General features: G+C 44.0%; 1 protein-coding gene across 4 annotated transcripts; it reads right to left on the bottom strand.

Moving 5' to 3' along the window:
- Nucleotides 1–22: 22 nt before the first annotated feature.
- fzd3a (frizzled class receptor 3a) lies at nucleotides 23–24,052 on the bottom strand. Of its 4 annotated transcripts, XM_030406256.1 has the most exons (10): nucleotides 23,881–24,052; nucleotides 22,122–22,713; nucleotides 9,728–9,924; nucleotides 8,292–8,754; nucleotides 7,899–8,198; nucleotides 7,473–7,724; nucleotides 2,988–3,136; nucleotides 1,552–2,004; nucleotides 1,198–1,462; nucleotides 23–1,117 (listed from the first exon to the last, which is right to left on the bottom strand). In XM_030406256.1, exons 2-9 carry the CDS (start codon nucleotides 22,320–22,322, stop codon nucleotides 1,204–1,206), a joined length of 2,274 nt encoding a protein of 757 aa, XP_030262116.1. In that variant the 5' UTR covers nucleotides 22,323–22,713; nucleotides 23,881–24,052; the 3' UTR covers nucleotides 23–1,117; nucleotides 1,198–1,203. The 4 variants fall into 4 exon arrangements, with proteins under 4 accessions (XP_030262116.1, XP_030262115.1, XP_030262117.1 ...); XM_030406255.1 differs by having other exon boundaries at nucleotides 23–1,462; XM_030406257.1 differs by having other exon boundaries at nucleotides 23–1,462; nucleotides 1,552–1,809.
- Nucleotides 24,053–24,668: the final 616 nt, after the last annotated feature.

Here is a 24,668-nt window from a genome sequence, read left to right as displayed (position 1 = left end):
GTGTTTGTGGTCATTACTTCACTCTTTTTAAAAAAAAAAACTTTATTACAAATGAACAAAAAAAGCTCAGTGTTTTTTTTTTTACATCTATACAAGTTTTCCGCCACTAGAGGAAATGTTGGTCTAACATTCGACAGCAGCTACACGAGTAAGGACACATTTTCAAACAGGACAAACTACTCAGACTTTGACTCTAAGGGCGAACTATCGTCTATTCGAACTGTAGCGGTGTGTTCAGACAGAAAGAGAAGCTCCACCTCTGTTGTTTGAACCTTTCTTCCCCTCGTTATTTACAAAGTAGATTCATCAACACATATTCTCGTGTCTTCAGTTGATTTCTGTAAGCTGAGATCTTCGCTTGCCGTTCTGTCTGAACACACGGTAGGAAGTTTGGATTCAGCTTTTTTTTCCTTCTTGTGTTTCAGCCCTTTACATCCAGACATGTTCTTCTCCTCGTTACACCGAAGCAATAACGTTCCTCAATATATATAAAAACAACAGTGTTTTAAATGAGACAAGGCTTTTGTAAAGTTCAGGGGTCGAGTGTGTGTGTTCACCTCAAAGGGGAGTTTCGAATCTGGTTGTGAGAAAATTGCCTTTTATAAATAGAAAGTCTGGACGGGTTGAGTTACTACGGGAGACATCGGTGGCTGAAGAGGTGCGAGACAGAAATGTAGCTGATAAACCTTTAAAATAAAAGACAGAAGGCTCGTAATGTATCGTCTATCACTCACATCCTGTTCAGTCCTTTATACAAACAAGTAGAAAACAATCCAGTGCAGTCAGTCAGTTTGTTTTGGCTCAGCATCGAAGGTCCAACAGCGAAGCCTCGTCCTCATTTTCCAGTGTCGGCTACCACACAGGTCACCGTCAGGACCAAATCCATCGTACTTTTGTAAACTTGAGTTTTTGGGATCAGCTAGTTGGTCGAGTAAAGCTGAGAGGACGTGTTAAGGCGTCGGTCCACACTCGGTCCTCTGCGTTTGGCTGGATGGAGCCCGGTTCTAACGTCTTCAGTCAGCTGGAGCTCAGAGCGTCTCCGCTCAGGACAGCGTTGGACTTCACAGTGGCTGCTGCTCCGTCAGGGTCACCGCTAATCCTCACATTCTTAAACCTTCTAGGAAAAGAAAGAAAAGTCGTCTTTCCTACTTTCACTTCTACTCATCATGTCACAAGTTCTTCAGAATTGATGCGTACAGCTGCTCAGGCTGTAGCTCCGTCCTCCTCCAGCACCCTGTGGATCCCGTTTCCGGGGGCGCAGTAAACGGCCTGGGCGGTGCTGCTGAGGTCTCTGACGCTGCTGTGCCGCGACTGGCTCTCCAGTCGCTGGGTGGAGCCGTGACGGGACAGGCTGTCCAGGCGGTTGGTGCTACAATGCCTGGACTGCGATTGGTCGTTGAGGCGAGGCAGGCTTCCATAGGGCAGCCGGTCGTCTGCGGCCCGGAAGCTGGAGGCTGTGTATCTGAGACAAACAGGGAACAAACATGAGCATCAGGAGCAGATTCTGGTTCTGTAGATCGCAGCAGAACATCTGAAGGATGTGACACCCACCTGCCATCTCTGGAGCGGTGCAGGCTGCCGTGGTAACTGCTCATCTTGGAGCGAGCGCTGCGTACCGAGCCGGCCCGACTGGTGCTGGCGCTGGGAGGTTCATCCAACATGGCCAGGTGGGTGGATGAGGCGTGGGTGGAGGTCCCCTGCGTTGACGTCCCTCTAGACTTCCTCACGATGGGCGTGTTGGGGTCTCTGAGCAGCAGCTGGGCGAAGTCGGGCTCCTGGAGAACCTGCCGGCTGTCGTTGACCATGGCGCTGCGGGAGGGGAAGGAGGAGGGCAGGGAGGGAGTGGAGGTGGAGGAGGAGGAAGAGGAGGGGAATGGAGGGAGAGAGGGCAGGGAGAGACGCAGGAGGGTGGGGAGGGAGAGGGGGAAGGTGGTGGGGTGGTGGGTGTGGTAGAAGAGGATGGAGGAGTGTGTGGAGCAGGCGGTGGGAGAGGGGGTTAATGCTCTGAGTTTGGAGGGGAGGGGAGTGAGCGCAGAGAAGGGCCTGTGTTCACCACCAAGCCTCACACACAACCACACACACACACACTGCTACGACTACACACACTGCTACGACTACACACACCGAGCAGGAAACCTGACTCAGTTTTACACGTCACTGACTGACGAGTGAAGCAGGAGCAGCACTGATGTGATCTGTCTCCTGATTGGACGGTGCTTGTTTGTTTGTTAGTAACAGAGAAGATTATTCTCATCTGATTTCATAATAAAGTCATATGAATGTAATAACCGCTGCAAACCTCCAACTGAAGGCAGCGAAGAGTGATTGTATTTAATTTATCTGCTGTGAGGAAACACTGCGTCTGTGCTCGCTGACATTCAGCATTTGACTGTTTTGTGTTCTTGCAGCTCGTTTAGCAGAATCTGAAAACATCTTTGTTAAATCCAAGTTTCTCTGCAAACGTTCCTCTTCTTCTTGCTTGGATTTTTCAGGGCATTGCTATATTTCCTGGTGCAGTAGCGCCACCAGCTGTCAGTCAGTGGAACAGCATGACGCCACCAGCAGGACAGCGTTTCATGGTGAACGTACAGAAAGAGGCCAAGCCGATCAGAGTCGACTGGTTTACTGAACATTCAGTTCTCACTGTGTTACTTCCTGCTGCACATGATTCCTTTCTCTTGCTATAAGATGGTTAAAACAGTTTTGTTATTCCCAACAGTGTCTGAGCTGGCTGGGGATTTGATGCAAGAATAAATTATGAGATTAAAAATCCACTGTTCTTTTTTTTTCAAATGTAATTAGCACTACAAGGAGCTCAGATGATTCTGCTTTCACCAGGGAAAAAAAACTTCTCTCAGAAAGATGATTTAAAGATAGTTTGCTGCTAAAATATTTAGCATTATATGCTTAAAACCAGTTAGTGGAAATGTGTTGACAGTGTGAGAGAGAGCGTGCTGTGGCGACGTCAGTGTGTCGGAGGTACGTACTCTTTGCGTCTCTTGCCGTGGAAGAAGCTGGCCCACTCGAAACACGTCTTCTTGCTGCCCACCCAGAACACGGAGGGGATTCCTACGATCAGCATCATCAGGTACTTGATCAGGAACAAGGCCAGGTCCGGACGACTGGTGTGCTCCACCTGCAGGACACACACACACACACACACACACACACACACACACACACACACACACACACACACACACACACACACACACACACACACACACACACAGAGCGAGTGGTTATTGTGGGATCATGTGTAGAGCCAGCGTCTTGATAACCAAAGGTTGCTAGTTTGATTCCCCTGGTCTGCATGTCAAAATGTCTTTGGGCAAGATACTGAACAAGTGTCTGATGAATGTAAATAATGGTGACGGTGTTTGAAGGAGAAACAACCCGTCAACATCTTCAGGTGGGAGAACAGCAGCAGTGATACTACAGGAGCCCTTTTTTCTGGTTCTCCATTTTCACACATGAAAATCTAATTTTCTACGGTAAGTTTTTCCTCGGGGAATTTTCCTGTGCAAAAAAACTTGTCATGATTTTTTTTATTTCACTGGAACACTTATAAACATGAAAAAAAAATGTTCTTGTGAAAAAACGTTTTTCTCGTATTTCGACGAAACATTTTGCACACTAATGTGGCACTGTTTCTGGTTTTCTCATGTGTGTCAAACCGAGAGAAGGAAATGATTTTTTCAGGAGAACATTGTGAACATTAGAGAAGGGTTAGAGTTACTACAAAAAGGCTTTTTCTACAAAAAGAAGTTTTTTTGTATCATGAGAAAAAAAAAAACATTTATTAACCAGCAAAGGGGGAGATTGCTAGAAAAAGGGTTATCTTTTTTTTACCAAGAAAAAATATTCTTTAATGTGAATGTTTTAAGTAGAGAAGGGGAGGAATGAGAAAAAAAATGTTTCACAAAAAATGTTTTTTTCACAACAAACCTATTTTTAACTAGAGAAGGAGGGTATTACTAGATCAAAATATTTTTACCACTGGAGGGGGGGAAACTAGAAAAAAAGAAAAAAATTTTTTTAAAGTATTTATTTTAACCACGAGAAAAGAGCTTTTTAACCACAAAATGTTTTAGTTTTTTTCACAGGAACATGAAAAAATGAAATGAAATTTTTTTTTTTGTAATTTTTGTACAGAAATTCTTGTACTGAACCAAATTAATTTTTTTTTTCATGTGTCAAACAGAGGAAATAAAAAAATTCACAAATGTTCTGCTGAATACATTTCTTGTGAACTGTGGCAGATTTATTCAACACGCCTCCTCTCCTGACAGGGTCAACGTTTCAACTCTATGTTCCCTGAAATATTTGTTTTCCCTGTTTGTTACATGATATGTCTAATATTTAACAAGGTTCAGTTCACGTAAACCGACACACAATGAGAACAAAACCAGTCCCACTGTAGCTTCTGGTTAAAATAGATCAATGACAGCGAGTGAGTCGACTTCAGAGGATGTTTGCAGCACACACACACACACACACACACACACACACACACACACACACACACACACACACACACACACACACACACACACACACAGTGTGAGACCTGAGGGCAGCGGTGTGTGTGTGAGGAAGACAACTGGTTCAGGAGAGGACGGACGACTTCTGCTGGGTTTACTTCCAAACCCAGATCTGACATCAAACACTGCTCATAATAAACTTAATATATTCCACATTTTATCCAGAAATATACAAAAATACAAAACATCCAACAGCACAGGATGTAAAAACTGCACAACAGGGTGTCACTTTAAGATGGTGGCCGACCCGCCCTTCAATCCCAAAGTGTCAGTTTACATTACAGTTGGAAATGAGACTCAAAAATCTACTTTTTTTCCAACACTGCAGGACGTGGTTGAACAGATGGAGGTCACACACCTTCTGATTTCTGTCTGATGGTTGATCATATTTGTGGTATTCAGTGAAATTGAGATAAAGGTTTCTGTACATCACTGTGGATAAGAATAGTATTTTAAATATAAAAACAATGTGAAGATATCTAATATATCTTAACACAGCTGGGAATTAACATAAACTTTGTTTTTGTGATCTTGGATCCTGGACATATGTATTATATTGCTTATTTTTATGCAAAGGCTTTGTTGAAACCTGAGCAACTCTTAACACAACTAACTGCATCCTTTAGACTTAATGTCTGTTTTTTGTTTTGGAGTGAACATGAACAAGCACAGACAGTGTGAAATATTGTCCAACATAATGTTTGAGAACTATAAACATAAAATGACACAAGTTCAGAGTGAGGTCATTCATTTCCAGCACGAGCACAGAAGAAGAAGCAGGACGTCACCACACTGCTGCTCTCTGCCACAGCAACAGCACCACCGCTGCCATCTCCTGCTCTCTGCCTCACACACACACACACACACACACACACACACACACACACACACACACACACTCTCACTCACACACACACACACACACACACACACACACACACACACACACACACACACACACACACACACACACACACACACACAGATGTAGTCATGATGGCCTCATTATGAGTGGGCCAGGCAGAGAGCCCTGCGGCTCATCCGTCCACAGATAGGCTCATTACAGCACCGAGATAACAGAGTGAATGAGGATGAAACATCCTCATTACCGACTGTATGTCAGCAGTCAGTCATCAGCTGCAGCTCCAACTTCAAACTCATAAAATAGCTGCATGAAGCCTAAAATGAGCTGTCAGACTGAAAACAGTCTGCGTCTCTCGTTCTTTGACCGATCTCATGTGGCGATGCCGCTCCGAGCCTCAGGAAGGCTTTTAAGATAAATATAGCGAGGCACTTTGAGTCAAAGCTACCTACTGATGCACGCTATCGACTCAGTGTGTGTGTGAATGCATACTGTACATGTGTGTTTTCATGAACAAAGTGGGGGCGGAGTGGGAAGCTGCATCTTTGTGTGATTTTACCCCTGGAAGCATCTGTACAGTTCACTGATGTGTACAGTGTGTGATAACAGATCTGCTGCAAATATGATGCGCTGTAGCTTGACCCCACTGACCCTGTGCTCAGCAGCATAAACACACACACACACACACACAGACACACACGGATTAAAGCACTGCTCTCTTACACAATGACAGATTAAGAGCACGACTCAGATCTGCAGCTCGGAATCATTCCAGTCATTTCAGCTTGTCAACTGCTTCAGGTTCCTACAGATAAAACATGTTCACCTTGTGTTTAGTGCTGCAAACACACAGAAACAAACGTCATCACCTAGTTTAGAATGCTTACAAAACACTGAATCCCTGATGAGGAACGACTGAGTCTTGACAAAACCAACACACACACACACACAAAAGCTAACAGTCTGCAACACTCAGTCACTTTCTGCTCCACCACCATAAAGAAACACTTTGAACCTGCAGCGGTGAGAGCGGATGCTCACATGGGAGGTGATACCTGGCTGAGAGGAAGGAGGACAACAGAGGGAGTGTGTGTGAATTATTAACAGCCGTATCACATGAGCTGCAGTGTGTGTGCTGATGCTGGAGGCTACAGCAGCTAACTGAGCTACTCAACACCGGCAGGATGAGCGCGAGCACTCGACTGTGTGTGTGTGTGTATGTTTAAATGCACACAGTATACAGCCACATTAAAGATCCTGGTCCCTGATGTCTCTGTGTGCAAACACATCTGGCAGTTACCAGCCTTCCTACAGATGTTACCTCCCGCTGTGTCTTTAGGCTTCCTCGCAAAAATCCCCTTTGCGCTTTTAATGTGTACAAACATCTGTGCAGACTGTGTCAGTGACTGCATCAGTATCTCAGCTACCGTCAGCGCCTCCAGGTGATAATATATGTGGTGCTAAGACTGTAGTGAGATTCATCTGGATTAAATACAGGTCAAACTTTTTAAAAGTCAAGTCTGCTTCTGTCCAACAGGAGAGATTTACACTTCACTGTTGTCATGATACTGAAACTGACGTCGACTTCAGTAGCACGAACACGTCTAAGATAAACAAAGCATCCACTTTTCTCTGCAATTACCCTTCATCATCAGGCAGGCAACTCCTCCCAAAACACATATAGGCCTGTACCAGATCTTTATATCACCACCACAAAGGAAAGAAAAAGAAAAAAAGACTTTGCGTGACAAGTTTCTGGTCCTATCACCCGTCTCTATCTCTGTGTTACACCTGCATTTGCTTTAAAGAAGATGGTGAGATGATCTGACTCCATCAGATAAGTATGCAGACAAGCTGAGCTATTATTAGCTGAAAACAAAGAAACTAAAAATATACTCTATCTTGTCAACTTGCATCTCTGTGTCCCGGTGTGGACGTAGTGAATTATATTGGGAATTATTAGTTAAGATGAGTAAAGACTGCAAATGATTTGACTGACAAAGTGAAAACATTACCAGCTGACTCTGTCGCAGCAGGCAACATGTCAGGTAGGTGCAGTATATTACCTGGTAGGGGCAGGGGATGTGGTAGTCTCGACACTTCTCCTGAACCCAGGTCGTCTCCCAGACGGCTCGGTAGTTGTTCTCGTAAAGGTAGCATCCCAGGACGGACAGCAGGGGGACCAGGTAGAGCACCGAGAACACGGCGATACGAATCATGAACTTCACCAGTTTCTCCTGGTTCTCCTTCTCCAGTGGGATCTCCATGCGGACTCGGTTCAGTGCTGCTATGCCTGCCAGCAGCAGTGCCACACCGACCTGGGATGACATGAGAGGGATGTGGTTATTGTTTACAGTCATCAGAGGGTAAAACACTTGTATTTGTTGAGCCATTATCCTTCAAAGACAACTGGGATTAACTGCTCTCATGACAGAGATAAAGTTGAAGTTGTGAGGCAGACACCACTTCATGTATTTACTACTGCTCCTCACCACTACATCCAGTCCCAGCGGGGCCAGCAGGAACCATCGCAGGGCCGTCAGGTTGTACAACCCCACAAAGCAGACGCCACTGACGCTGTCTCCCTCGATCTTGTTCATGGCGAGCAGGCTAACAGTGAGGACACCGGGGATGCCCCAGGCACACGCGTGGAAGAGCAGGGCCTTCTTCTCTATCGCCTCACTGCCCCACTTGGGAACAGCAGCGAGGAACCAGGTGATGGTCAGAATGACCCACCAGACACTGCCGGCCATGGTGAAGAAATACAACACCATGAAGAGAAGGGTGCAGGCCTGGGACAGAGAGAAGATGGACAGGTTGAGCATCAATATCTTCATCTAGACAGTAGAAAACCAGCAAAAAACAAGCAGTCAAGACTTTGTTACCTTGTTATGGGAGCCCTGGGTCACCGTGGAAGCCCTAAACCTCCCAGGACTCGCTGCGTTACAGGACACTTTGTCCTCCAACAGAAACCCCAGGAAGAACACCAGGGACACCATCATGTAGCACACAGCGTAGAATATGATTGGACGCTCCGGGTAGCGGAAGCGCGACACGTCGATGAGGAAAGTGAGGAAGGTGAAGAGGGTGGCGGACAGACAAACGATGGACACCACCCCGATGAAGTAGCGGGCGAACATCAGCTCCTCCCGTGTGAAGTACATGTTGGGACAGGGGGGAGAGCAGTCACGCACCCCCATGAAGGAGTAGCCCAGCTCAGGGTCGATTTTGAGTTCTCTGGGACACCAGAAGCCGTAGTCCCGCTGGACGGCGACGGGAGATTCAGTCGTGTCCGAGCTGGACAGGAGGTCTACAGGACGGGGGTAGGACTCGTCACAGTCTGGGAACCTGTGAGGAGGAGAGAGGTGATGATGATGTCAGGGTAATTTAAGCTGCTCATTCTTTAACAACACATAAAATACAGACATGGTGATACAAGTCACTCACATCAGGACAGCACGAAGGAGAAGAAAGTCAACTTGCAGAGACTTTAAACTTGAGAGAAATGATCCACTCGTGAGCATTTACTTTAGTCAAGCAGCTATAAACATCTTCTGTAAGGATTCTTGGGTATTTTTGTCTTTATTAAACAGACAAAAAGCAGAAGGGCTGACGGGAAATAAGCAAAGAGAGGCGGTTTGTTTCTAAGACTCATGTCATGTCTGAAGAAGAGCCTGTGCCCAAAACATCAGATGGAGGTAATAAATGTTCATGGGAGCATTCAGTAACGTGCAGACTCCATTTTTCTGTTTTAACTTGAGGTCAACTTCATTCCTCTTTATGTCCAGCTAATGCCCTTCATTAGTTTTTAACCACTCTGCTAAACCTTGTCTGAAATGTTTACAACCTTTTTAGTGAAACCCAGACACAAAAGAAACAGAGGCTGCCTGCTTTATCAAGGATATAATGTGTTTGAAACTTAGTAATAAAAATGGCTTTTCCACCCATGACAGCCTGTGGAAGTTGTTGACTGTCACAGCGTTGTTGATGCTGCTGTGCTGTGTTGGACACGTGTTGCTGCTGATGTTTCTAATTCGATGTGTGATTCACTGATTCAATTAACTGGCTGCAAACCTAATTTGTCTGACGTCTGAAATAAATGTAATTGCCGAGCTGCCAGTTTTCAAAAATGGAGACACTGGAGCTTCTCATAAACATGGTATCCGTCTAAGCCTCTTCATTTCTGTGGTCATCAAAATATATGATGCTGCTCTGCTGCTGCACTGTGACCCTGCTCACGAGAAGCTTAAATGACTGAAGCAGCAGGGTCGTTACTGCTGATGTACAACCAGGAGACGAGAGTTACTGCTGTTGTGCTAACCTGTTGCAGTCCATCTCCTGCGGCCAGCTCACACCAAACATGTCCATCAGCTTGTAGCAGTCACTCTTGGCCTGCAGGCAGAGGCGGCGACAGGGCAGAGTCATCCGGCCGTACTCGGTACACACCGGAGCGTAGAGTGCACACAGGAACATCCTGAGCTCTGGGGAGCACTGCAGGTTCACCATGGGATGGAACGGCTGCAGGTAGAAACAGAGAGAGATTCATATTAATGTGTATAAAAAAAACACATCGGCACAGAATAATGACACTAGTTTATCTAAAACAGTTGAAGAAGCCAGAATGTTACTCCAACTTCACAATGAGGGCCAAAGACGGGCACAAAGAGATCAGTGGAGCATGTCTCTGGAGACGAATCCATAAAAAACAACTCTGGCCTCTTTCCTAATAATCCCCTCCACCCCCATGATTTTAAGCTCCCCCTTCCTCCATCTCCTCTCTGCTCCTTCCCTCCAACCTCCAGATAGGAGGAGCACAACAAGCTGAGCAACCCCCACCATACACACACACACACACACACACACACACACACACACACACACACAACACACACACAACACACACACAGGGCTGCTGCTGACAGGGCCTTTGTGTTACAGGCAGGACCACGCTGTGACTGACTGACACACTGCTGTAACGTGCATACACACTCACACACACACATACGCCTGAGTACCTACGGAAGTATATTATTTACATGCTAACACACCCACGCACCAGCACAATAATGGTCTCACACATATAAACTGAGCCAAGAGGCGGTGTGAGTGCAGGAGGCATCTGTAGGGCATGTTGTTAATATGCAAATGCTTAGCAGAGAGTGTGTGTGTGTGTGTGTGTGTGAGAGAGAGACAATGAGTGAGTGGGAACGCAAAATATTCAAATCCATGTGTCCAGGAGCTCATACTTACATGTGTGTGCCTGAATTTGCATATACCTCTGTGTGTGTGTGTGTGTGTGTGTGTGTGTGTGTGTGTGTGTGTGTGTGTGTGTGTGTGTGTGTGCCTGCAGCCACACCCAAGTCAGTCAGACACTTCACTACCAGCCCTCCCCCCAAATTTAAAGACAGAAGATCTGTATGACAGACAGGGACAGGGAGGGGAGGAGGGGGAGGTGAGGGGAGGGGAGGGTGAGGAGGAGACAGGCAGGGGGCAATTTGTCTCTGTGTTTGCTTGAGGGGAGGATATGAAGGAGGACGTGACGCTGAGGTTTAAACGAGTTAAACAGCTTGTTCGGCTGCTTCAGTGTAAATTAAACAAAGAGCAGAACTTCTCCCATCTTCTGTTTATTGATGTTTTTTTTTTATAAAATATGTTGTTAACATCTAAATCCTGCACCAACAGGACAACATGTAGCTCTGTGTATTCTCTGTGACTAATAAGAGAGATGTTGTTGAATTCATTCTGCCACACTGAGAAGCTGCGACACTGAGAGAGTCCAGGAGGAGCAGCTGGGGTTTATTATCTAACTGAATCGTTTCAATGAAAACATAAAAGCCTTACTTTACTCAGATCAGTGAGTCGCTGTTGTCTTTTGACCCAGATGTAAGAATACAAAATCCAACACATCTGAGTCTACCAAAGACATTTTTTTTTATTGAAACATGAAAATAAAATGAAAATAAAAGTGGATATTTGGTTAAAAACAGATAAAACACAGTTTATTCCCTGTAATCTGATATTTAGTGTGCTGCATACAGTGAATATCTTTAAAAAATGAAACATGTCTGCAGCACCTTTCTGTCCTGGGAACATTTTCTAGCTCAGACTGCAGCAATAAATCATTTCAGAGAAGCAGCGATGTGGGATTTTCGCTCTGATTCTCTCGATTGTTTTCCACAATCAGATTTGAACAGATTAGACTATTGTGTTCCCACCTTATGTCTAAATGACGGCACATATCCTTGTTTGCCTGCCACCCACATGCAATGTCTTTATGTAAAAGGGATTATTATGGGTGTTAGGCTTGGCCCTTAAAGCACAAAGCAGCCACATCCACACAGCCTTTGTCATCACCTTGTTCATATCACTTTTCTAGGAAGATGACATTAAGCTGCTGCGGAGGAGGAGACGGAAAGCAACCATGAGACAAACAGATGAGCGTTAAGGTTCTCAGACTGGCTCGTCACCTCCACTTTGAGGGAGCGGGAATAGATGGGTGATGATGAGGATATACGATCATCACCGAGCCATAACGTGAGCTCACAGCACTTTAAAATGCAGAGGAGCAGTTTAGGTGACTTACACGCCTGTCATAACTGAGATCAATCAACCAGTCGATCGTGTAATTTCTGCACAAACGGAGTCATCACGTTTCATTGAGCACCACTGTACGATGACAGAGAGCCGCAGTTATCTCTGAAGCATTAACACAAGGAGCGCTGTGAGAGTGATCCACCTGAGAGCAGCTCAGTTACTGTCAGCGATCACACTCTGATGATTTATGGCTTTCAAAAAATTTAAAATCGCCCCAGAACGAGAGAATCAGACATTCAGTTTGATTTGCAGGATATGTGAAGAAATCTATTTATATAGCCATTACTATGACAAATATAATGATAACTATTCATGATAAGAGGAAATGATTATTATTTAATCTAAAAATTATTCAAATCATGATAATGTGACATTTGTCAGGGTCAAAACAAACATGTTGTCTTACATCCAGAGAACAAGATTTATAGGTCAGGTCATCTCTGTACTACACTACTTTATTACAATGCTGTTTTGTCACACATTATAATTGTACCTTTTTTTTTTTTAAATGCAGCTTCTTGCAGTTATGTTTTATTTTTATTATTATTATTATATATTGTATTGTGAATACTATTTTGATTAATTCTGACCTCATAATTTGAGTCTTAGATGAACTTTTAAATGTCAGTATTTGTCAGATTTCTCCCCAAATTCTCAATTCAAAGTAAGAAGACAAAGAAAAATGTGTTTTTACAAATAGCACCAATGTTTCACAGCTCTGAAACCTAAAACTTCCTCAAAGGAAACAGACATCCAGGACTGAGCCTGACAGAGCTGTAGTGAGGAGGATCCTGTGAATTCACCATTATCATAAAATCATAAGAAAAGTTCGATTATTATTATAGACACGACAATGACTCCTTTTTAAATGAATTACTTTAAGAATATTACATTACAGCTATAGAAGCACAATCAGGTCAGAGAAACGGAGAGAAAGGAAACTGGAGTAAGTTTTTGGACAGTCTCTGGGGAAATAACACAGAAAAGCAGAGAATCCTGAACGTCACCCCACCCTGCCTCCACCGGGTGCTACTGTACTGATGAGTGCACTCCTGTGTGACAACTATGACTTCATCATCAGTGGAACCCCGTCACTGTCGGTTAACCACTGAAACATGAGCTAATGCAGCTAAAGTGAGCTTGCATCTTTGCTCTTCCGGTACGTTTTGATTCCCGCAGGCTACCGATGTGCTCCACAGAGCACAATACACTCCGCTGTACTGCACTACACAGCGAGATGCCAGGGGAGACGCTTGAGTAAATATATAGGCTACAAGAAGTGATCTACTGGGGGAAAACTCATCCTATTCACCGTGCTTTTTCTATTTTTACACTCCTCCATCATCCACCCCTCCTCCATCTCTCTCTGTCTCCATTCAGCCATTTTACTACAGCCAACCCACCATGTGAGCCAGTGGGCAGGACTGAGCTGGTGGTGGACGGGACATATGGCTGCTTTACCCTCACAGTCTGCAGCCCAAACAGCTCCAAACACCAACATGTTAAGGCCCTGCGGAGCCTCAGCACTCTCCACAGGGATTTGACGTTAATGGCCACACTGGAAACAGCTGGTGAACCACTGGTCCGATGAATGGCCAGGGGTTTGTCATGGCGCTTTCCACCCCAGAGCCGGCCGTGTAAGGAGAATCAACCGTGTAATACACAACGCTGTCGAACGGTGCGGGCCTGGGAGGGGGGTATGCTAATGTAATTTCATCTTCAGTACCACTGCTAGAGTCATTACGTATTCATGGGAGTTTGTTAGAGGATTTTGATCTCTGAAAATGTGGAATATTATGCCACTCTTGAAATAACAGGCTGAGATATGACAGAGAGGCAGTGGATTGTGGGGCTCCGATGAAGGCCAACAAAGAGTCCAAACAGGGATAAATGTAGTTAATTAGCTACACTCACTTTTACATGACACAATGTTCCTCCATCTAATCTAAAATTAAGGGACAGCTTTTTCTTAAATAAGGGTTATGAGTCAAGAGATGGTAGAGATGAAACCAGAGAAAACCCAACAACGCTGTGCTATATGTGCTTAAAACAATATTGTGATGTTCTATATCTTGATATTCTGTAATCTCTTCATAAATGCCTTAATATCGATATTGTGACAATCTTGTAGTGATGACTGTTGGCACAATTTTTGGTAAAGAATCATCTGTAATGTGGATGCAAAGACAAAGTGGGTAAAGTCAGTTATTCAGTTATTCAACGTAGTAAGGTTCAATTGTCCCATTTATCTTGATAACAACAAATAAATTATAGTGATGATTCCCTGAATGAATGATGAATCCATCAACTAAAATCAAGCGTTTCTAATAAAGCTTGAGTTCTATTTGAGTATCTCAGTAAGCCGTGAGCCTCTGTGACTGTGAGTCTGCCTGAGCAATACCCTGAAACTGAAGCAGCTAACTTGAATTCGGCGGTCATGTACTTTATCATTCACACCTGTGCTTGTTTTTACTGGAACACGTCCAAATGTCTGCTGTGAGAAAAGACCTGCTGATGAGTTTGGTGCTAAAGATGTAATTCCGTGGTGCACAGTAGCAGCACGCCACTCCACGGCCTGTTTATCATAATTAATTGCATCCACATGGTGCATTCCTGCTGATGTAAATCATCTCTGATTAAATGGAAAATATCAGCGGTGCTCTGAGACTGAAAAACACTGGTGTGAATGCAGCGCAGAGAGTAATTGATGAAATCCTCACAAACTAGAATGAGGGGGAAAAAAATAGATCATTAATTAAATGATCGTAAATCATATTACCATGCGCTTCAATGAGGTCAAACTAAGTTTGTTTACTTAAACATGCGATTTTGCATATTTCTGCATATTTCTGTCTAATCTCCAAAATGTCAGCCTTTGAAGACAGAAGAAAAACAGCCATGACCTTAGTTTCACCTCCATACATTGCTCAGATTATCCAGCATGGTTTGAATCAGAGCGAGATGGTCGTGATATTAAATATTAATATAGCCCAGTCCGGTGGAGTGCATCCAAGGGGAGGCTGCATGTACCTTCCTAATGCTAAAGTAATTAGTCTTTAATGAAGGCTCCACATCAGCTGCTAAGATGCTGTGACTGATGAATTGCTGACAAAGAAGCCCACCGTGGCCAACTGGTCTGTGTTGATTTGCTCTTTTCTGAATACCTCCCAGTCACCTCTCTACCCTTCAACACCCCCATTCCTCCCTCCTCCAGACCCTCTCCCTGCTCTCCCCTCTCTCTCCCCCCCCCTTTTTCCTCTTTTCTCCTCTGCTGCCATTCCAACTCGCCAAATGTCCAAGCCCAGCGCCATGGCGACGAGTGATGCATCACCAGGGAGGAGGAGGAGGAGGAGGAGGAGGAGCAGAAGGAGGAGGAGGAAGAGGGAGGAGAGCAGGGTTCGAGGAGGTCAGGGTGCGGGGCGGAGGGGACCACCTCCCGGGAGGCAAGAAAGCCTCTGCTCCCTTTGTTAACGGCACAATTGGGACCGTTTCCTGGGCAACGGGTGAGCCCTGCGTAGGGGGAAGGGGAGGACAAAAGAGATGGGTGAGGGGAGGGGGGGAGGTTTGAGTGAGCGGGTGAGAGAGGGAGAGAGAGAGAGAGAGGAGGGATGGGTCGACCGAGTCAGCCGTGTCATTCACCGCTAAGAAATGTTTGAAAACCTCGCGCTCTGACAATGTGTAATGTCCGTGTACACACACACACACACACACACACACACACACACACACACACACACACACACACACACAGAGGGTTGTTGTGGACCAGCAACTTGCTCTCAGGATGTGCTCCTCTTTCAGTCCACTGCCAATAAACACGGTGTTGGACATTAAATAAAACAAGAGGCTCTTTTATAGCCCGGGTCACGCTGGGTAGGATTTATCAGACCATGTTGTGTGTGTGTCTGTGTGTGTCTGTGTGTGTCTGTGTGCTTAGCTGGGATACATCTCTACTATCTGACACAATAAGCATGTTAAACAGAGAACTTTTTAGTTCACTGCAGCAGTTTTAACAGACTTGCAGCCGACAGAGAGCTTCATCAGCATTTTACAAAAACTCTCTCTCTCACACACACACACCACACACACACACACACACACACACGCCTCAGCTCTCCTTTACAAATCCATTCACACAGCATGGGTGGAGTATCTGGGTTATAGTACACAGCAGCTGTAACATGACACAGTTTGTCTGAATGTGTTGTAAACCTGAGACAAGAGGCTCATTTAACGAGCTGAAAGGAGGAGGAAATGAGTGTAAGTGGGACCGAGCAGATTTAAAACAGTTCACTGATAAGTCTTTGTGTCACTGCGGAGCCTTCATGCAGAACAGAACAAAACAGGACGAATACCAGAGAAAAATCAAATCAAAATGACTGAGACTGAGAAAAAGACTTGGCAATGAATAAGTCTTGTGACGACAGATGGCGGACCTTGTGCCTTTACCACACAGTCACATCAACCTGGTCATCTTCATTCAGATCTGTGATGGCATCAAAAGAAGACGTGTCAGCTTGTTCATTTAATTACAGTCACTGAATATCCACCAAGACAACAGTTGCTTTTTTTTTTTTTATCTTGCAGCCATTAAAAATGATCCGCTGGGTTTGGCATTGGCTTCACGTAAACAAACCATCTCATCAGACTAATTTAATTAACGTCTTGGGTTGGCCCTGACCCTCATTTGTCCCATCTGGCCTTGAAAAATGTTCAAGCACTCACCGTTCTCATTAATTTTACCATGACAGTCGAACCAGTCTCCGGTCTTACTGAAAATCCCCGTCCCTCCTCATCCTGATAGCATCACTCCTTTGTCCTGCTAAATACCTGAGCGGCCTCCCAAGTTTTATACTTTTTTTGGCTGTAAAATATTATCAATGCAACTCTTTGTTCCAAAGCTCAGAACATATTTAGTAGATGTCTTCTACTCAGAACAAGGCTGCTATACAAATTTTCCACTCCACAAAAATATGATTTGATTACTGATTTCAAGATTGAATTTTCTTTCCATTCTTTTAGCCGGATACGCCACCTCAGTAAATCTGTATTGACAGTGTGGTTTTCAGTGAATTTTACACCAAACACGTGTCGAACACCAACCGTAAATGGAAAACAGTAACGAGAGCTTCACTATAGAACAGTAGAATAAATATTATTTTGGAAAAGGCAAAGCAACGGGAAAGTTTATTAAATATATCAGGAGAATTCTGTCTCCTTCACGGCAACAAAAGGAGAAAAAATCCTTGGGAATGGGACGGGATATGTTAATCCAATAGCAGAAGACTTCAGAGTAAAGAAAGAGCAGCCCTGATATCTTACTGTATTATATATCATCCTGAGTTGTGAGTCGAATGCTTTTGGCTGCCAGGGACAGTTCAGCCAGCTGAATTGATTCAGTGAGTTGAATCTTCGCAGCTTTACAATCATCCTGTAGCTACAGTGTGTGTCTACCTCTAAAAAAGGGGATTTTAGCCCGGTTCTTTTTCCTTTTTGTGATGCCACTCAAATCCGCCACGCTCCCACTTATCTTATGTGAGTGTGGCACGGTGTCATTGTGGCACAGAAATAGCCGATTCCCAGCCCCGAGGCCGCTGCCCCACTTCAGCTGCGAGGTCATTCAGCGGTCAGCGATGACAGACTGAGCGAGGATGAACGCCGTAAACATTAAACCACGTTTTCAGAAATTACACTGCTTAGACAGACGCTAAATACGTATTTGTGCAATAAAGTAATAAACCTTCTATCATTCTCCAAACAGTGCCGGTTTCGGCTGAAATACAGTAAAGTGAACATCATCAGACAATAGTTGCAGAATTATTACCAGTTTATGTCAAAAGATACAGCAGCAGGAAAGTTTTTAACGATATCAAGACAAATTGTGGCCACTTTCCCGAGGAACAAAAACCTTGAAAAGACCTTGAAAAGCAGGACAAGAAAAAAAGAAACTGAGAAAGACACCACTTCAGGGGGTTTAGACAAAAAGCGCAAGAGCGGCAGGCGTTGGTTCTCGTCCAACTCCCCGTTTCTCCACGGTGCGAGGCATTCATCATCATTATCATGGCTATTCAGCGGACCTAATTCCCTTTAAAATCAACTGTCAATTCTCATTTGGCTGCCCTCAACATCTTATAGGCTTTGAATTCTCCCATGAACTAGATCTAGGGCGGGTTATCTGGAAAACAAGAGCCAAACAGAGGCGTAGTCTCCGTTAGTTGGAAACCTTTCGGGTTTCCATGTGTTTTCTAAACCCAACGAGTATTTCTGAACACTAAAAGAGACTTAATTGTGGATCCATGACCAATCAAAGTGAACACCGTCTAAACCTCTCTCTGTTCACGGCAACCCACACACTGCGATCAGCCGTAAAAAGCTAACCTGGCCTCAAAACAACCCAGCAGTGGCAACGAGAGACTGATTCTACTCAAACCACAAACATCCGTCCGATTTAAACACTAAATTGTAAATTATTTTTCTTGAATGAATCCTCAAAAAAAAAAAAAAAGGAGATGAGAGAGTATTTCAGCAATGACAAGAAAGGATGCGGCTCGAGTTTGAGGCGGCAGGCGGAGGCAGGAGAGGCGGGAGCATTTGCATCTTATCCAAATGTGAGTGCAGCTGTGATGTGGCGCGATGTGATGCGATTCTGTGTGCTCCCACTGTCGGGCAGGGAATGTTCAGAGGTTACATAACCCTGGATTTTCGTGGCACACAGCTCCTCCCGCCCTCCATCTCTCGATCTCTCTCTCGCTCAGTATGTCTGGGGTGAGTACACTGAAGTAGAGCCGGCACAGATGGTCGGCAGCGCTCCACACATGGACCTCATCGCTGGGCAGGGCGGGGCGGGTGTCGAAGGGTAAAAGTGACAGAGAGAGCGGGAGCTGATGTGAACATGATACAGAGAATGGATAAGCTGTGATAAATATAGATGGATGGACTGACACACACAGACAGACAGACAGATAGCTCGGCCAACAGGGCATCCACTCTCATGTTTTGGGGCAGTTTGGCCGGTAATTGCTCGATAGATTGAGCTTCCAGAGGGATCAGCCTATATAAAGGATGGGATTAAGTTAACGAGGCGATGCATCTGCTCCATGATTGTGTTAAAATGCCTAACTCGATGTTTCAAAGAGGATAAGACAGCCAAAACAGTCAGATGCTGTGGCTGCTGCTAAATCTATAGATAATCCAGGGGATAAAAACAACAAAACATTGCTCCGATCTGAGTTTTAATCCGTCAGTTGGACCAAAGCGAAACACAGGACAGTTTGGTGTCTTCGCTCCCAGACTAAGTTGACTAACTACTCAAAAGCCTGTTATGTAAAATGGCTTTGGTTGGTGCACAACAAATGAATGAAGAGTCCCTACATGTTGTGCTAAACTGCCGCCTGCCAACATGCCGGACCATTTTAGGACAACACTCCCTGTTAAATCAGTGGAGTTTAATAATGCACTGATCTCATGGCCCCAAGAGACAAGTATTAAAACTTAATTTTCTGCTTAATGTTTTGGTAATACACTTCAACTCCCTGGAGCTAGAGGAGCCAGATTAAAGTAGGCTAGCACTTTGATATTACTAACTCTCAGCACATACACAGTTAGCCGTGGTGATAGCTATCTAGGCTACTGATGTCCATGGGGCAGGCAGAGCAGAGTAGACACACTGAACCACTTATCAACATGTGAGGAATAACTCATTATATCACAAACGCCTGTTCTGACCTGAGAAAACACACATGTGGATAAAAATGTCGTCTGTGTGCCTCACTCTGCACGAAAATGTGTGTGTGAGTCTGCAGGTGTGTGTCAATTTCACTTCGGTAAAGCCACAACAATGTGAGTCGCAACTAGAGCAGCATGATGAAAAAAAATAGCTTTTTTTAAAGAAAAATCTCTTAAAACCATTGACTTGTAGGCCAGGGCATCTCTGCAGCACTACATTATAAAGTTGTCACATATTCATCTTTATCCAAAAACGGCAGCTTTTGCACTTTGAATACTGCACTTGGTCATAATTTGATTTCAATATAATTTGATTTTGGGTAAAAATGCTCAAGAGGAAAAGTCAGTGACAGAGAAAAAGTGGAAGTGACCATTGAGAGGAAGTCAAGAGAAACATAAAAAAAAAGAATAAAAATTAAGATATGTAATATTTCAGACTAGTACCTGACAAAAAATCCAACATTTTCCAACTATTTTTAAGATAACTGGGATGTGAACATTTCTTAAAACAGAAAAAACTGAGCTATCTGCTCATCATGTACAGCAAGAATACATATTGCTCAGGCGTAAACCCATTTCATACAGGCCAGTACCTTTTTCTGTTGCCAATCCATGGCTTTACTAAAAATCAATCAAATCAAAAGATAATAAAATTAACACTGAGCAGAAACTTGAACTGTCATTAGATAACTTCTATGTATTTACAATCCATTAAACATTGTCTATCACAATTTCTCAAAAGGTGACACATTAAAAAAGCCAAAGATTTTTTTGTCATATTTAAAATGACAAAAAACAAGAAAAGCTAAGAATCTTTACATTTTAGTAGCTGGAACCAAAAAACAAACAGTTCTGGTTGAAAAAATTCTAAAACCATTTTTTAATTGTTGTCAACTGATCTTTGTCCATGAACTGCTTGATTGATTAGGTAATTGTTTCAGCTATAGGAAAAGGGCAGCGGGCATCGCTCAGTAAAGGGCAGGAAGGTAATGGAAAGGAAACAGAGAAAAAACAGAAAAGGTCACAGAGTAAAATAAAAGATGTAAAATGCTTTTACCTGCACAAATGTAACACAACTGTAACACTACTCAGAATATGTTTCAGATACATTGAATCTCTGTGACAAAAGCAATTAGAGAGGCACCAATCTGATACTGATATCAGATAACCATTCAATACTCAAACAGCTGCTCTGGGTATCAGTGACAGTGTGGCCAGTTTTCACGCCTACGTGTCTATGTGCAACAAACATTAACAAAGAGCTTTGGTTCCTGTTCCTTTTAAAGGGTTTGTTTTTACCAACCTGCGTGTGTGTGTGTACTTCTTTTGTGGATTGTGGTTTAATTTAAAGGTTTGTTTGCACTTGATTGTGACTTAATTGTGATTTAATGTTTACGTTCTCATTTGATGCAGGTTTGTTGTTTTATGCTGCAATTTCAATTCCTCACTACCTTCAATTTTCTACTGTATTTAAAAGGGACCCATGCTTTAATTAAAATTCCTGTTAATTTTAAATATTTTTTACCAAGATGCTTGTGCAGGATTATTATTGTTTTATAATAAATAATAATTCAGAAAATGTGTATCTATTTATTTGTTATATATATTTTTTTCTTTTTAATTAGGAAGACAATCTTTAAGTCTTTAATGTGTGTCTCTTTCACACAGTGAGGCATACAACAATAACTGTCCATAATAATAATAATAATAATAATCGCAATAGAGCTTTGTTACTCTTCCATGCAGCCCTACCAGATATCCAAACTTAGGTGTTGCAATTGGATTGTAACTGAGACTAAATGGATCAGTGAATCCCTGACAGTAATATGAAAATGGCTCGAAACAGACAGGACTTGAAATCATCCCCACACTACTCAAATATGAATTACGCCTAAAATGTGATCAGAACTAATTTGATCCAATTACTAAATTCTAAAAAAGATCCACAGCTTTAAAGAGGCAAATTAACATGAAAACATTTACAGTGGGCTTTAATGAATATAGCAGTTATCTGTGTTTTTCACATCTAATAAAGGGTTAATTCATGACTACTGTGAGGTGCAAATATATTCTAATTCATTATAATTTTTATTAAAATTGTTTAAAAAAACATTGGGATATTAAATGGCCTAATGTATCCCATATATTCCACTGAGTACGTGTTGTGGACACAAAGCTGTTATGTTTCAGTCTCACTCTGGTCTACAGGGCCTATAATGGCCTGAATGGGTTTTGAATGGTTTCTCTCTGACAACAGGGAGAAAACACTGTTCTCATTTTTAGTGGAAACATATCAGTATTGATTATCAGCAAATATCTGAACTCTCCTTAACAATCTCATTTTCCAGTAACACAAACAGCAGCTACATCTTTGACACGTCGGTGGTGTACTGTACCTCCATAGCCAGGGCGGCAGTCTGCTGGTCGTAATGGTTCAATATGTTGGGCATGAAGGTGGAGTTGTAGGGCAGCCCCTGGCACATGCGCAGGGTGATGGGCTCACAGGTGAACAGACTGTGGCTACCTGCAGCCGCATCCATGGGGATGGCAACGCACACCGTCAACATGGACACCGACAGCACCCACAGGAGATCCATGACCGGTCCGTACAGCAGGGGGAAAGAAAGACCCGGGGGTGACGTCTGGTTAGGACGAGAGACTGAGCCCGGTTTGCATCTGGCTCGTTCAACAGGAAAGGGAATTCACAAGGCTTAAGGAGCGGCCCAGGACTGTCTGGTAGTCTCTTCCTCCTCTGAGCTCACAGTGTCTGGGTTGGGCGGCATAATCCATGGTTGAAGCTGGATGCATCCATCACCGTGGGGATTCCGGTCAGCGGCAGCAGTGCGTCACCAGACCTCCATCACCTGAGGGACGCTGTGGTCCTTTAAGATGGCTCACACTCCTCCCTCTCTGCCTCGGCGGACAGCGATGATGCTTCGGAGGAATGCGGACGGCAGCCACGAATGGAGACGATGTTCAGCCTGTGATCTGTAAAATAAAGGCGTGACGTTTTAAAATGTATATTTGATATCAGGTCACCAACAGTAGGTAGTTAATCTCTAGTGTTTGTGTGTGGGTTTAAAAAAAGACAATCAGACTAATTACAGACTGCATCTGAAAAACACACAAAAGGCTGTTTGAGGAGGGGTTGGTGGGTCTAATTGCCTTTCAGGTCACTAACTGTGGTGGGTGGATTGTGTAGATGAATGATAACATTACCAGACTTTATTACCAGACAATGTGTCATAAATGCTTAATAATAACATATAACATAAACACATATCCACTACTGTTCCTAAACATGAACCTATCTGGGGATATGAGCTGTTTTTGTGGTTTTATTGAAGACACTGATGACCTTAGCGGTGTAACTCTAATTTGTTTGTGGCCTAAGGACCACCACATATGTTCACTCAGATGTTTTATATATATACACATGTATGCATACACTTGACTTAACAAATTAATCATGTGTAATAAACAAAACAACAAACAAAAACTCACAAAGAACAACTTCTCAGACAATCTTAAATGCATGTTACAATAAAGGGCGTTTCGTCGTTCTCCTAATTTGAGCATCTACACATTAAGATCATTATATTAGCCTTTAATTTAGCCATTTTTACATAATGGAAATGGCTACATTTACATGACGGCACACACCCATAACATCTTTTTATTCACTGACACGCAGAACATTAGATTTTACTGAGGCTTTAAGATGATTTGACTATTGTAAACGCGACCTCGGTGCGACCGTTAGCCCACCTGAGCGCCACTATGCCCGGGCTCCTCCTTCACTGGAGCTCCCAGCAGCGGATCCATGAATTAATAGCTGCTCATAAATGTGGACTGTTAGCTAACTGTGTAACGGCTCGTCACGGTCCGTTGGACTCGCGGTGTGACTGAGTCTCAACAGAAAAAAAACACGGTGATACTCAAACATGTAATAATGTCAAGCGACGCAGCGCAGACAAAAGATGACGGTTAGTTAAATGGTGTAACCGGGGCATATGTAGCCTGCGTACCGGTGTTACCATTCACCGCACCGAGCCGAGCCCGAGCCCGAGCCGGGCGGCAGCGGAGGTGGATGCCCGTTAAAAACGCTCCGGTTATGAATGGAAGCTAAACCGGTTTAATTGAAGCCAACTTTACCTGAATGTTGTGCCGAGAATTCACGTGTAGCGACGGGGTCTCCGCCGCTACTTCACTTGGTAACAATGAGTGATCGTCCCTCCACCAGCAGCAGAAGCAGAAGCAGCAGCAGTCCTCCACCTCCCGCCTCCTCCCCGGCTCCTCTGTCCTCCTCCTCCCCGGCTGCCGTCCCCTCCCTGAGATGGAACGTCAAGGCCGCGCCATTTTCAAGTTAGCATCCGGTCAAACCTTTCAAAATAAAAGCATCACCAACGGCCGCGCTGAAACTCGAAAAAATATATCTACATCCTATTTTAAACAATCTGCTTCTACACCTGGATCAATTGACCCTGCAGCAGATCCGGGTTTTATCACCTCGGCTAGGCTTTGATCCGGGTAAACACGCTAAATTCTGCCATTATGACGCGTTATCAACATCCGGTGGTGGCGTGTAAATAAGGAAAGAAATTTGGGATGCGGTCTATTGAGGAAGTTTTATAACTGAACATAGTGTTGGAGGTCGAGCCCCATTCATCCTATGAACACTACTCGGTGGTATTTTGAAGCTAACAAGCTCGACTTCCCGGCTAACATCCGGTTTAGCGCCCGGCTAACGTGAACGGGATACAATAATATAATCGTCCAGCCCTTTAAAATGTTGCTGAACCGAATGGCTCAGTGTCTGAAAAAACGAGTTATATCTAGGGGTTGTGAGCTAGAGTTGCCACCCGTCCCGTTTTCCCAGAAGTGTTCTCTTTTTTCATCAATTGTCACGTTACTGGGACTCGGGTTGTAACGGGCAGCAGCTG

This window comes from Sparus aurata, chromosome 22 (assembly GCF_900880675.1).
Source record: "Sparus aurata chromosome 22, fSpaAur1.1, whole genome shotgun sequence".
Classification (NCBI taxonomy): domain Eukaryota; kingdom Metazoa; phylum Chordata; class Actinopteri; order Spariformes; family Sparidae; genus Sparus; species Sparus aurata.
Note: the sequence above shows the minus strand (reverse complement) of the source record. Positions and strands in the feature narration are given on the sequence as shown.